The sequence below is a fragment of the Theropithecus gelada genome, chromosome 18 (assembly GCF_003255815.1).
Source record: "Theropithecus gelada isolate Dixy chromosome 18, Tgel_1.0, whole genome shotgun sequence".
Taxonomy (NCBI): domain Eukaryota; kingdom Metazoa; phylum Chordata; class Mammalia; order Primates; family Cercopithecidae; genus Theropithecus; species Theropithecus gelada.
Window position 1 is genome coordinate 46,786,504 of NC_037686.1, and position 14,258 is coordinate 46,800,761.

Here is a 14,258-nt window from a genome sequence, read left to right on the forward strand (position 1 = left end):
CTTTGCTAGGTCTGTCTTGTACAACCAATGAGCACTTAGAGAATTCCCATTCTTCCCTATCAAGACAGATAAAGCTCAGAAAGAAAGTTTAAAAGCAATGTCACGTCTCAGTGGCACTGTCAAGAACTTAATTTGGAAGGATTATTATTTTGTACGTATGACCCCATTTTGAAAGCAAGCCCCCATAAAGCCTAAAGTCGAATAAAATAAGAAAACTTTCATGTAGCAATGGCTGTGTATTTTTTAAATAACATGACCCATTCAGAGGCAGGATGTGAAACCTGCTTTCCATTCACCAATATTAAGACAAGCTTTAATTTAGTGTCACTTGTTAAAATTAGTGCATTGTAATTTACACACATTAGTTTTAAGTTGTTTTTGACTGCCTACATTTGGAGGTTTTTATCTTGGAGTTGGCTATTGGTAATATTAAAGTTCAAATTATCATATACATGTATTTAACACAAAATAACACATTTAGACAGACATCAAACTTTACTCCAGACCCTGAACTTCATTTATCTATTAGATAAACATCAATCTTCATAAGTCTACTTCTGCTGAACTCTATTTGGGTACAAATTCTTGTAGAAAAAATTTAAATTTTGTAAATATGCTATAAAAGATGGAACATGTGCAGTAGCTTTTCAAGAGGTAACAATGATTCGTACAAAATTAGGGGAAATTTGATGTTTAAAATAGTTTCTATAAATTGAATGAGAAAATCCAAATTTCAGTTTGAAATTTACTTTTAGGAGCTTTAATTTCCTACACTGCATTTAACAGCTAGCATTCATAATTTTTTAAAGAAGTTTTCAGTTAACACTTCAACAACCGTGCATACCCATACCTGTAAGCAATCTATTAATAAATATATTTGAAGAAACTAATTCCTTCACAGAGCTGTATTCTCTTCATTTTATGTATATTAATAGTCTCTATATATTTGTTAAAAACTGAATTTCTCTCTTTCATCTTCCTCTGATTTGGATGGAATTTGACAACAAATTTCTGGCTTTAAGAGGGGTTTGTTTTCCGCATGCTTATTGAGTCTAGTAAACCCTAACAAGCCATCGGAACCTCAAGAATGATAGCCAAGCAGATAAAAACCATGGAATCTACTGTTGTTTGATATTAAGATGGAAATATAAATGCTAAAAGGAAGTAAGTAAAAGTACAGTCAGGATCGGTGTTCTCATAATTCCACAGTGCCTAGAGCTCAGGGCAGTGCAGTCAATAGTTATATTGGTAATAACACCTAGTGATACTATTGATATATTGCTAGTCCCTACCTCACAATAATTAATTTGATACAGATTCCCAGAGAAACTTGTTCCACATTGATTTTTCTATATCACAGTTTCATTCTCACATTATTCCGGGAAGTATGTAGTAGGAGGTTATACAATCTTATTATCTTGTATTGAATGGGAGACAGGTGAAACATGGAAGGGATGAAAATATATTATCAAAATAAGCAAATTTCAGGTGAAGGCTATATTTTGTTAACTTTACCTTGAAATCTTGGGTCACAAGAACTTCATCCTTATGGGGTTTTTGACTTAGCATGTGGAAATGTTTTAAACACCAAGAAGTGTTTAAAGGGTTTGGATTGTTGTGGGACTTAACTTGGTGCACCTTCAGCTGCCATTGCTTTTAGAAAATATTAGCTTATGGTCTTCAGATTGAAATACACATTTGGGAAAATCCCAGACTGGGGGCCCAAGTGACCTATGTTTTGGTATTAATGTATTTACTTGTGGTCAGATTCCGAGAATCCATTTATCCGTTTATTTGGCAAAGTGTCAGAAATTCGGATGAGCCAAAGAGATTATGAGCGCTTGTGATTAGCTGCTTTGGAGTGGTAGCAGCCAAATGTTTTATCCAGTATTCTTTACTCATTAATGAAGACATTTTCCCCCATGTAACAGCCGTTATCTACATCATAGCATTCATTTGTTTATTTACTTATTTACTCCACAAATATCTTTGAATGCCTACTGTGTGCTAAGTACTTTCCTAGACTCTGGGAATTCAGAAATAGAAATCAACACCAGTCCCTGCCCTCACATTGCTTCCAATCAAGAGGAGGAGACAAATTACCTAAGAAAGCAGTATGAGTACTATGATAGTAGTCTACACACAAAAAAATCTGATAAGATTTATATAACCCTGTGTCCCTTTAGCCAATGTTTAATTCAACCATTATTATTGGAAAATATCAATATTTTAGTTCTATGCTTATATAGCTATAACAAAAAAAGAACAAAATGTCTTTTCAAACTGCCTGATAAGTCAGTATGCAATTTTTGATTTTTATAGGAATTTTTCACTCCCGTGGCAACCATAAATATTGTTAATCAGAAAATCTCTATGACCTTTCTCTGAACAAAGATATAGACCTGTATTTAATTGATCCCTTAAAAAAATTCAGTTTAGCAACAATACTTTGTTCCAGTTGATCTTTTAGTTCATCATTTTAATTAAGTTTAGCCTTTCTTTAATCTTTCAGCCTTATCGGTAACTATTACTTTTCAGCAATTTCAAAGAGATTACATTTTTAAACGATTTTTTAAAAACCTCCCTGTTAATGGTCATTAACCTTACATACAGCATATATAATTCTGTATGCTTAGAGGGACCAAACATGAAGTTCTTAAGCAGCCAAAATTACCCAATAGCCAGGAGAACTTTTATCTCTAGATTCTTTAAAATTAGACCCAAGTCAGATAGATAAGGGGAATGGTAGTTTGGTCAAAATATTACCTACTCAAAAATATAAATGACAGTATTTCCACTTGCAATCCCAGAGTAAGGTTTTGCATATCCGTTTTGAATAACTTTAGTGAAGTTAAGTGATTTGAAATTGAATGCAGTGGGGTAAGCTGGTAAGAGAGCTCAAAGCTATTGCAGGTCAAGGAAATCAAGTAAAGTGGAGTCATCCCCACTTTTCAATCCCCTTCACTGGAGAAACGCCCGTGCCATTGCAGTGCGAGTGCAACTGCATCTTTTTATATGTATAGAAGTTTTAAAATCAATTTGATTTTCACTGGTATGATTCTCTAGTGTACTTAATATGCTATGGACAGATTTCTGAGAATAGTAAGAAGCAATTACACTTCTCATGAATATATAGCAGATGAAGCACTCTGATTCATTATTCCATTCTATTTTCGAACATGCTTATGATTTTTTAAAAAAAAAAAAAAGGAAAAAAGAAAATTCTTTAAAGTATGAACTAGTAGATCTGAGTTTTAATTATCTCACTAGGTGACATTAGGTAAACCCTTAAACTATTTTGTGCCTCAGTTAATCTACCTATAAAATTTGATAAAACCTCCCACCTCTAGTTTTAACTAGCAACATTTAGTTATGTATAATGTATTTTGAAGTCTTTCAATACATGGATTCGAAATTAAATAATTTCCTTATTTCAGATATTTGTTTATTTTTATTTATGAAAGTTTCCTTCTTACTAATGATTGTTAAAAATGCAGAACTCAAGGAGATGGAGAAGGGCAATGAAAAAAATGTCCAGGAAAAAAAATTAAACAGCATTAACTCACAACACCAGTTCTAAAACTCAAGACCTTTCTAAATGAACTCGAGATGCACTAATCAAAGATATTTAATTTACTGATTCCAGATGCAGCGTGTATGCACCTTGCAATAAATTTTGATCATGAATTGTAAAGTTTGCCATAACTCTTAGTTTACTATAATCCCACTGGTATTAGTTAATCTTGCACTTGCTCCTTTTTATTTTTTCACTAATGGAGTTAATATTTAGTTAGTTCATTCTGTAGCATATGCTCTCCAGTGGTATTGATTTTTTTTTTCTTTTCTGTTCTGTGACTTCACTGAAGTGCCAAACGTCACAGGGGAAGTCATTCAGTGTAGAATTTAACAGCAAGAAATTAGAAGTCTATATCCCACTGATAGAGGAGAAAATTATTTAACCTTGCTTTTTATATAATTGATTCTTTAATGCCTTAATGCAAAGTGTTTTTAAAAACCTCTCTATGCCATATGTTGTGCTATATTTTAGTTATTCTTAAATGTGCTATTATACTAACTGTAGATTAATTTTGACCCTATCCAAATTATACCTCTAAGATAGAGTGTCAGAGATAGAGAAAATTAAAAATCCAGAAAATCTCACTTAGAAGCAGATTATAAGACTAAGATCAATTTTAAAATTCAGAGTTTATTTGGGAGTTAAACATGCGTACATGCAGCTTCTGTTCAACAGTGGCCAGGCCCTGTGCCTGCTGTTGAGCAGCAGGAGGACAGAGCCTCAGCCCAGGCTGAAAGGGCAAGAAGGTGCATTGGGAGCAGCATGCGAAGATTGTTTGCAGCTTTGCGTATGCAGGAGATGCCTTCTCTTGTAGGGTGTGCTCCCCTGCAGCAGAACACAGACACTGCTAGCACATGATTCTGCACAAACTATGGAAACATCTGGACTATTGACCGAAATTGTACCTTTCTTCATCCAGATGTTAGAGTGCATGTGTATCTCATGTACAGACACAGCCTTAAACCAAAATAATTTTATTTACTAAATTGGCCGGGTGCAGTAGCTCATGCCTGTAATCCCTGCACTTTGGGAGGCTGAGGCAGGTGGATTGCCTGAAGTCAGGAGTTCAAGACAAGCCTGCCCAACATGGTAAAACCGTGTCTCTACTAAAAATACAAAAATTAGCCGGGTGTGGTGGTGGCCTCATGTAATCCCAGCTACTCGGGAGGCTGAGGCAGGAGAATCACTTGAATCTGGGAGACAAAGGTTACAGTGAGCCAAGACTGCACCACTGCACTCCAGCCTGTGTGACAAAGCAAGACTCCCTCTCAAAAAAAAAAAAAAAAAAGAAAGAAAGAAAGAAAAAGAAAAAAATTTATTTACTAAATTTACCTGTGAGTGTTCAATTAAATAACACACTTTCTTTTTTTCTGCAGACTTCCTCTGTGGACAGACATTTTCCTTCTATTTAAAAAAAAAAAAATTCTCCAAATATTTTTCATCAAGTGTCAACAATAGTACTGGAAGGACATAGAGGCCGTTTCAGTGATAAGCAACTGCTTAGTCCCTGGGGCTGCTGGCTGGGGCCATGCTTCTAAGCACTGGTTGCTGGCTCAAGGGAGAATTTAAAAGGGAGACAGGCAAGACAAGGAGTAGGAAACCAAGTAGGGATGAAAAGACTCGGGGCAGCCTGGTGCAGTGGCTTATGCTTATAATCCCAGCACTTTGGAAGAACGAAGCAGGAGGATTCCCTGAGCCCAGGAGTTCGAGACCAGACTGGGCAACATAGGGAGACCTACAAAAAATTTTTAAAAATTAACCTGGCATAGTGGCACAGCCACTCTGGAGGCCGAGGTGGGAGGATCACGTGAGCCCAGAAGGACAGGCTGCAGTAAGCCATGTTCATACCACTGCGCTCCAGCCTGGGCAACAGAGCAAGACCTTGTCTCAAAAAAGAAAGAAAGAAAGAAAATAGTGGGGAGATGAAAGAATGTATTTCCATAGAAGGGATGGGTGAATGCCACATTTTTTACTCTTTATTCAAATGGCGAAAGTTTCATATTGTACCCCATATACATGGTATACTCTATATGTGTGCAGGACACAATATTTAAATGTCTTACTTATTGAATTCAGAGTTCAGCTTGAGAAGAGTGATAACTGTTTAATCAGCTTCTCCTCTCTCATGTCCACCAACAGAACAGGTCACCTGACCATTCATTCGGCTCTTATAGTTAAATGAACTCTAAAAATGTACAATATTTTTGCTGTTGGAGACCACAGAAGACATATATGTTTATTAATATTTTTAGGTCATGGTTAAAATTTAGTGCTGTAGTTTTGTTTGTTCCTTAAAGAAATTTTCAAAATGTCAGATGAGAACAAAACTTATTTTCTATTGGAGCATCACAAATTTCCCCAGTAAACTGAATATATAGTTAGCCTAATTTAGTCAGAATATGCAAATGGATTAAATGTGCTTTTCACATATAGGAACAAGTTAGTGCTTTAAAACCCTTCATGACAACTAAGGATTTAGAATAACGTTAGTTAGTATTTCTCTTACAAAGCAGAATGGATTAAAAAGTACAACAAGTATTCGTGGAATATATTTGTACCCCTTCCTAAGGTAGTAGTGATGGGGATTACCTGTAGGTTAGGATCTCTCTGCCCTCAGAAAGTGTATTTTCTAGCTGAGGAAGACCAGACTAGGAAGACTTCTAGGAAGACCTAGAACATCAGGTACAAAGGGGCAGAATAAAGGCAATAAGCACTCATAAGTTCAGCCAAGGAAGGGATGAATCAGTAAGCTTTGCAGAAGTTGAAAAAGCCTTATGGAAGAAAAACGTCTTAGGCTGGCCAGGTTGCTATTAAAAAAAAAAAAAAAAGAAAAAGAAATACCATCAACTGGATGGCTTAAACAGCATCTGTTTTTCTCAGTTCTGGATGCTGGGAAGTCCAAGATCAAGGCACTGGCAGATTCAGTGATTGGTGAGGGAGCTCTCTTTCTGGTTCATAAATGGCTATTTTCTTGTTGTGTCCTCACATGGTGGAAAAGTAGGAAGGGAGGTCTCTGGGGTTGCTTTTATAAGGGCACTAATCCCATTCATGAGTGCTCTGCCCTCGTGACCTAATCACATCCCAAAGCCTCCCCACCCCCGCCACCCACCCTCTAATACCATCACTTTGGGGGTTAGGATTTAAATATGTGAATTTGGGGATAAGGGGGACACAGGCATTCAATCCTTAACAAGAGAAGACTTGGATGGCATTCTGATTTTGGTTGCACAAGGAAGAGAGGAGAGGGCACCTTAGGACGGAGAAATGACGTAAGGCAGATGTAAGCAGCAGATGTGAAAAATAAATGCCTGTTAGGCAATAAAGAGAGGATGGGCCGGTTACAGTGGCTCAGGCCTGTAATTCCAGCATTTTGGGAGGGCGAGATGGATGGATCACATGAGCTCAGGGGTTCAAGACCAGCCTGGGCAACATGGCGAAACCCCGTCTCTACAAAAAAATACAGGAAAAAAGTAGCCAGACATGATGGTGTGCACCTATAGTCCCAGATACCTGGGAGGCTGAGGTGAGAGGATCACCTGAGCCCAGGAGGTCAAGACTGCAGTGAGCCCGAGCCTGGATTGTGTGAGTGCACTCCAGCCTGGGTGGCAGAGCAAGACCTTGTCTCAAAAAAAAAAAAATGGAGACAGGATGGCTCAGCAGCTCAGCAGGTTGAATAAGATTATGGGAGAACCTAGAGACTTTGCGGGGAGAACTTTAGAGTGGAGTCTTTGATGGAGACCATAGGGAGCCATTGCAGGTTCTTGAGCAGAGGCCTGCCATGATATTTAACAGAAAGTAATTATTCTAGTGCCTTGAAAGCTAATGCTATTGAATCTGTTGGCTGTTTTTTGTTGTTGTTGCTGATTTTTTTTTTTTTTGCTTGTTTGTGTTGTTCATATACTCCATCTCCTCTTCATTTGCTGTTTACTGCTCATATCTGCTTCAGTATTTTACTTCTCACACCCACCTTTCTCGTACTTCCAGTTTCTAATAACATGTGAGGGCAGAACCAAGAGTGGGTTGGAACATTCACCTGGAACATGGAACCACTGCTGTTGGAGGACCTTGGAGAGACCAGGAAAGCAGGCTCCTGACATTCCAGGCTCTCTGGTCTCCAGCTGCGCTCAGCAGTGATGTAGTTTCCCTGATATGGCATGATGCTGCCCCGACCCTCCTGGGTGAGCAGGATTCTCAGAAACCATGCAGGTCACAATGAACTGGTCCTGCAAATGTGCACTTGGAAAGTCCTCGTGTAGACACCTTCCTAAGCAGCAGCTTTTTCTTTTCTTCTTCTTTTTTATATTTAAGTCAGGGTCTCACTCTATCACCCAGGCTGGAATGCCGTGGCCAGTGGTGCAGTCATGACTCACCTCAGTCTTGACCTGCAGGGCTCAAGTGATCTTCCCACTCAGAGTAACCGGAATTATAGGAGTGCACTACTATGCCAAGCTAATTTTTGTCTTTTTTATAGAGACAGAGTTTCGCCATGTTGTGCAGGCTGGTCTGAAACTCCTGGGTTCAAGCACTCTCCCTCGGCCTCCCAGAGTGCTGGGATTACAGGTGTGAGCCATAGCCCCGGGCCTTTAGCAGCAGCTTTTAGTCACTTCCATCCACAGGAGACATTTTATGCCCTAGTTACCCGTTACTCTCCAACTTCAAACCAGTTTTTTTCTATAGTCTTAGACATGTTTGAGGCCAGGCTTCCAAGAAACATGCTCCTTCCGTGTATAATTTTCTCTCCAAGAACTCTACACTGTTAGAATCGCTATGCTTCCCCCGACCGCCGCCCCTCCCTCCCCCTTTTTTTTTTCCTGAGATGGAGTCTTGCTCTGTCACCCAAGCTAGAATGCAGTGGCGTGATCTCAGTTCACTGCAATCTCTGCCTCCTGGGTTCAAGAGATTCTCCTGCCTCAGCCTCCCAAGTAGCTGAGAATACAGGCGCCCACCACCATGCCCGGCTAGCTAGTGTTTGTATTTTTAGTACAGAAGGGGTTTTACCACGTTGGCCAGGCTGGTCTTGACTCCTGACATTAGGTGATCCACCCGCCTCAGCCTCCCAGAGTGCTGGGATTATAGACATGAGCCACCGCATCCAGCTCACCAACCCCATTTTTAAAAGAGGAATCCAGTACTCACTTTGGCAGCACATATACTAATATTGGAACAATACAGAGAAGATTAGCATGGCCCCTGTGCAAGGATGACAACAAATTTCTGAAGCAGTCCATATTTAAAAACAAAAGGAGTGAGAAGAATATAGGGGATAAAAAAGTAAGCACTTTAATTTAGGGATGTTTCCAAACCCATTCATTAATTCTGAGAAAGTAAAATGTAGCCAACCTGATGGAATTTTTATAAAAATTGGGAGCTCACTGTCAACTAAATCACATTTATTTAATCTAGTATTAGACTGCCTTTTTTTTTTAACCAGATGGAAACCATTAGCAGCAATAGTGAACAAATCTATCCAGGCTCCCAGAGGTCATTTTTAACCACCATTAACAATCTGGTTTTCACAGATTAGTAATATACGAAAGGCAACAGTCCAGTAAAAGATACACAAAAGGCAGAAGAAGCTTCTGTGCTTCTTATTTACCTAACATTTAGCCATTTTAAAAACCCTTTGTAAGTGAGGCATTCGAATCCTCTAAGCTCAAAATTGGCAGATTTTACCCGGAAGATGCAGCAAAATATCTGTTTGAAATAGATGCCGATGCAAAGTGTTAATAAAACCTCTACAAAGCTGATGAAAAGACAAGCTTTTTATTAACATCATCAGTAGATTTGCCTGTGGTTAATATAGTCTCCATTTACTAGCTGCTTGTTTAGTGGTTTCATACCAATGTAAAGCTACTGATTATGAAATAGGAAAGGAATGCATTTTACATATCACATTTTAATTTTTAAATTCAACTATCTAACTGAAACATAATATAAGATAAACAGTCCACAGAATATACTAAAGAGTCAAAAGGAATCTGGTCTATAATTTGATAAGACTATGGTTTCTAGAATTGCCTATTCAGGAATAAAGATCTCATTTAAATCATGCTTTGAGTGGTTGAGAAAGTTGTAGAATAGTAGTGTCATTAGGCCCTGCAGATAAACACAGAGATACATACATGCCTCTTTCTTCTCTTGTTCAGAGTCAATATTGTATGCCAGTATTTTTGAAATACACCTTTAAGTGGTTAACTGAGACTGCACATAATATGCATGTATCTTCATTTCAAAATACTGTTTTTCTTGGTTTACACATTAATGATTTGTTATCAACCTTCATGTTACTCTTGTTTTAGATAATAGTGTTTTTCTAGGAATTGCATTGAGGTCTATATTTAAAATGCTTCACAGATATTTCCTCTCTATTTTCTTTTTATATGGAGAAGAAAGCCAAGGTATCAAGGTTCAAGAGTACATCTGAACCTATAGAGAGGTCATGTCCAAGATGAGAATGAGGATGTAGAAATCTAATCTGGATATTAGAGAAGATGCTTGCTACTCAGGAACTGAGGGATGCCAAGGATATTATTAGGCTCCTTCCCCTAATGGTGCATATGTTCTGAAATATTTGCATATATTTTCACAGATGTATTTACCTACACACACACACACATTCACAAACACACACAAATGTACTCCCCACAGTCATCAAGTAAAATGCACTTGAATTGCCATTGATAATATCATGTTGAAAATTTTCCTGTCTGTCCATGATACTGTTATAGTTCACCACTTCAGGGAGAAATTCTGTTTCCCTCTTTGCAGAAAGTTTTACCTCGGCAAAGAAATCTCCCTGTACTTCTTCTACAAGTGCCCAGGGCCATTACATTTTGTTTTTTGCTGAGGGAACTAAATAGTAAGGAGATCTTTGATGAATTTTGGCCCACGCTGTAATTTAGAATTTACACTCCTGGGGTCCTTTTCAGAAACAACTACAAACCCTTTATTGAGTGCTTATTGTATGTTCAGCACTGTGCTAAGCAATGGCCATACCTAGCCCCTGCCCCCAAGTAACACATGGCCCACGGAGTGAGGAAGGGGAGTAAGGAGACAGCACCATGCCTGAGGCCTGTGCAAGGAACTCTGGGGACAGAGAGGAGGGATGGGGGGAAAGGGAGGGGGATCCATGAAGCCTCAGAGCCCCTTTGTTTGTTCTACCAAACCTCTTCAGACAGAAATGAAAAGCTTGATTAAATTATGTGAGTCTTGAGGATAGCAGGTTGAATTTTTTAAAAATTCTGGTTGCCTGAATGATTGGATTCTGGTTTATTTAGACTGGATTTGTAGACTCAATTCATCACTGTGGATAGAGACATTTTCTTAACTTGCCATCCTAGTTAGCACGTAAGCTAAATAGGAATAACGATCTAACCTTTATTCACAATATAGTTTTCTTTGGTCAAGGAAGAGCAGTGAAGAGATACCAGCAAGCAAGTAACTGTTCACAAACTAATATAAGTTAACTTATTTTGTCTAAGTTGATTTTTAATTTTTTTTACTTTTTATTTTATTTATTTATTTTAAAATTTTGAGACAGGGTCACCCAGGCTGGAGTGCAGTAGTGCAATCACAGCTCACTATAGCCTCAATTTCCTGGGCTCAAGTGATCCTCCCACCTCAGCCTCCCAAGTTGCTGGAACTACAGGCACACACTACCACATTCAGCTGATTTTTCTATTTTTGTAGGGACAAGGTTTTGCCATGTTACCCAGGTTGGTCTTGAACTTCTGGCCTCAAGCAATCCTCCCGCCTCAGCCTCCCAATTACAGACATGAGCCACTGCATCTAGCCTTAAGTTGATTTTTTTTTTTTTTTTGAGACAGAGTTTCACTCTTGTTGCCCAGGCTGGAGTGCAATGGCACGATCTCAACTCACTGCAACCTCCGCCTCCCAGGTTCAAGTGATTCTTCTGCCTCAGCCTCTTGAGTAGCTGGGATTACAGGCATGCACCACCACGCCCGGCTAATTTTGTATGTTAGTAGAGATGGGGTTTCTCCATGTTAGTCAGGCTGGTCTTGAACTCCTGACCTCAGGTGATCTGCCCACCTCGGCCTCCCAAAGTGCTGGGATTACAGGTGTGAGCCACCGCGCCCCGCCCAAGTTGTTTTTTTTTAAAAAAAAAAAAAACAAAAAACTATCAATTATTAGGAAACTCCTCCAGGTTTATCAATCACAGCTCAAAGTCTCCTCCCACTTCTTTTTCTGTGTCCCAAATTTTGATGGCCCAAGAAGGCTGGGCCCCTGCCTCTAGTCTTGAGAACCTTTCTATTCAAATCAAGCTTCCTCCCTTCAAGGACAAGTGGGACTCCAATCAGATTTCTACCAGAAATCTTGACTATCCAGACTCCTCTTTTGCCCATTCTAGAAATTTCCTTCCTTGTAAAGGATGGATAGCAGTAGGGGGCTGGAGAGGGAATAACTTCAAGAATCTGCTTTTCTGGAGCTGCCATCACAGGCCGGGCAGGCTCTGCTCTCCTTTTCTGCACCTCCCCTCCATGTTTCAGGAAGATTGTGTGTGAGTAAATGAGGACAACATTTGGTTATGAGGACTTCCAATTTCAGGTTATATTAAATAAACTGTTTTGCAGATACTAAAAGAAAATGTAAAGGAAAACTTACAGAACTAGCCTACACAAAACTAATAATATTTTTTCTCCTTTTTTAAAAGGTGAACACACACAAGAAACTAATTCACCTCATTCACTCAAAAAGGATGTAGAAAATATGGGGAAAGGTAAATGAAAGTTTCAATTCTGTAGAACTTCTCTTAGCTTTAAACGACTGTGGAGATAATAGGAGGATATTTTTGTCCTACACCATATTTTTAGCTTGACAAGCAACATATGAATAATATATGGACCATTGGGTGGATATAATTGAGATTAATGCATATGTATCAATCAATACATGACACTGTAATATAATACTTTAAAATAATATATTACATTGATTTATATTCATGGATTTCTGCACAAAATCTATCCTATGTCTATGCAACACTTTTTAAACTGGTAAATATTTTGTCTTATAATAATAAACTGCCATATATAACAGTTCTCTGGAGAGTTATTTGTAAAGATTAGTAAAATGACTCTTCTTTTTTTTTATTAGAAGAACTTCAGAAGGTTTTATTTGAACAAATAGATTTACGGAGACGACTGGAACAAGAATTCCAGGTGTTAAAAGGAAACACGTCTTTCCCAGTATTCAGTAAGAAATCACTTTTATTTCATTGTATTTATGATAATTGATTACGTTTCTATTATTAGGCTTAAGAATGTAATTCTAAGTGTTAAGTGATTGTGCAAAACACACACAGTCTTCCCATGGTCTGCCTAAATATTCATAAATTTTAGTTTTATTTAGGCTTTGAATTGACTCACAGATAGAATTTCTTTTTTTGTTTTGTTTTGTTTTGTTTTGTTTTGTTTTTGAGACGGAGTCTCGCTCTGTCGCCCAGGCTGGAGTGCAGTGGCCGGATCTCAGCTCACTGCAAGCTCTGCCTCCCGGGTTTAGGCCATTCTCCTGCCTCAGCCTCCTGAGTAGCTGAGACTACAGGCGCCTGCCACCACACCCGGCTAGTTTTTTGTATTTTTTTAGAGACGGGGTTTCACCGTGTTAGCCAGGATGGTCTTGATCTCCTGACCTCGTGATCCGCCCGTCTTGGCCTCCCAAAGTGCTGGGATTACAGGCTTGAGCCACTGCGCCCAGCAGAATTTCTTACAAGAACTTTTTGGTATTTATGTATGGATATACGTGTATCTGTATGTGTATGTTGTGCATATTTTAAAATGTGTGTAAATATATAATTAAATATGTAAATATATTTAAATATTTAGATAGATTTAGATTATAGATTTTAAAACAAAAGAACTACTCAGGTATTTACATCCTCTAAAGTAGGGGAAACAAGAAAAAGTTAACTTTCATTCTCAGATTGTTCTGGATAGCATTCCTGATGCTTGAGATATGTATAAATATGAAAATCTAAACGTTAACAGTTCAGTGTACACAATCTATTTTATTAAATGAAATTGGTATAATTTTAGTAGTTTTAGATTCCCTATCCATATTTAATGTTAAAATTCCATTCTGAACTTAGAGGCAGGAGATATTGTAGCCTAAAAACTGTTGGTTCTACTCCCAGAGTCTTGGAATTTTCTAAAACTTTATAGTAGGTGTCCAGATTTTTAAAATTCACCTGACCTGGTCTGGGTCACATCTGGACAAATACACCACAGTAGTGTTTTTCAAGCTTTCTGGAGTTTGATTTAGTCATCTTCCCCTCTCCAGAGAAAGGAAAGTGGGAAAATAGTATGCAAACTTTTTTTTTTTCTTTTTGAGATGGAGTCTCGCTCTGTCACCCAGGCTGGAGTGCAGTGGCACAATCTCAGCTCACTGCAACCTCTGCTGCCTGGGTTCAAGCAATCCTCCTGCCTCAGCCTCCCGAGTAGCTGGGACTACAGGCACACACCACCACATCTGGCTAATTTTTGTATTTTCAGTAGAGGTAGGGTTTCACCATATTGGTCAGGCTAGTGTCGAACTCCTGAACTCAGGTGATCCGCCTGCCTCAGCCTCCCAAAGTGCTGGGATTACAGGCATAAGCCACTGTGCCTGGCCTGCAAACTTATTTTTCTAATTATATATTTAAAATTAATTTTTTCCAGGGCACTTT

The 14,258-nt window shown here is 38.5% G+C and overlaps 1 protein-coding gene and 1 non-coding gene across 2 annotated transcripts in view; both read left to right on the forward strand.

Annotated features, from left to right (window-relative positions):
• Positions 1–14,258, forward strand: part of SKOR2 (SKI family transcriptional corepressor 2) — a 38,027-nt gene that overhangs the window by 6,443 nt on the left and 17,326 nt on the right. Inside the window, exons 4-5 of the mRNA XM_025365601.1 lie at positions 12,249–12,314; positions 12,692–12,790. Coding sequence (XP_025221386.1) covers positions 12,249–12,314; positions 12,692–12,790 — 165 coding nt within the window. The remainder of the gene's footprint in view (positions 1–12,248; positions 12,315–12,691; positions 12,791–14,258) is intronic.
• On the forward strand, positions 8,706–8,811 carry LOC112611801. Its single transcript, XR_003116762.1, has one exon. It is a non-coding gene; the product is annotated as a U6 spliceosomal RNA (small nuclear RNA).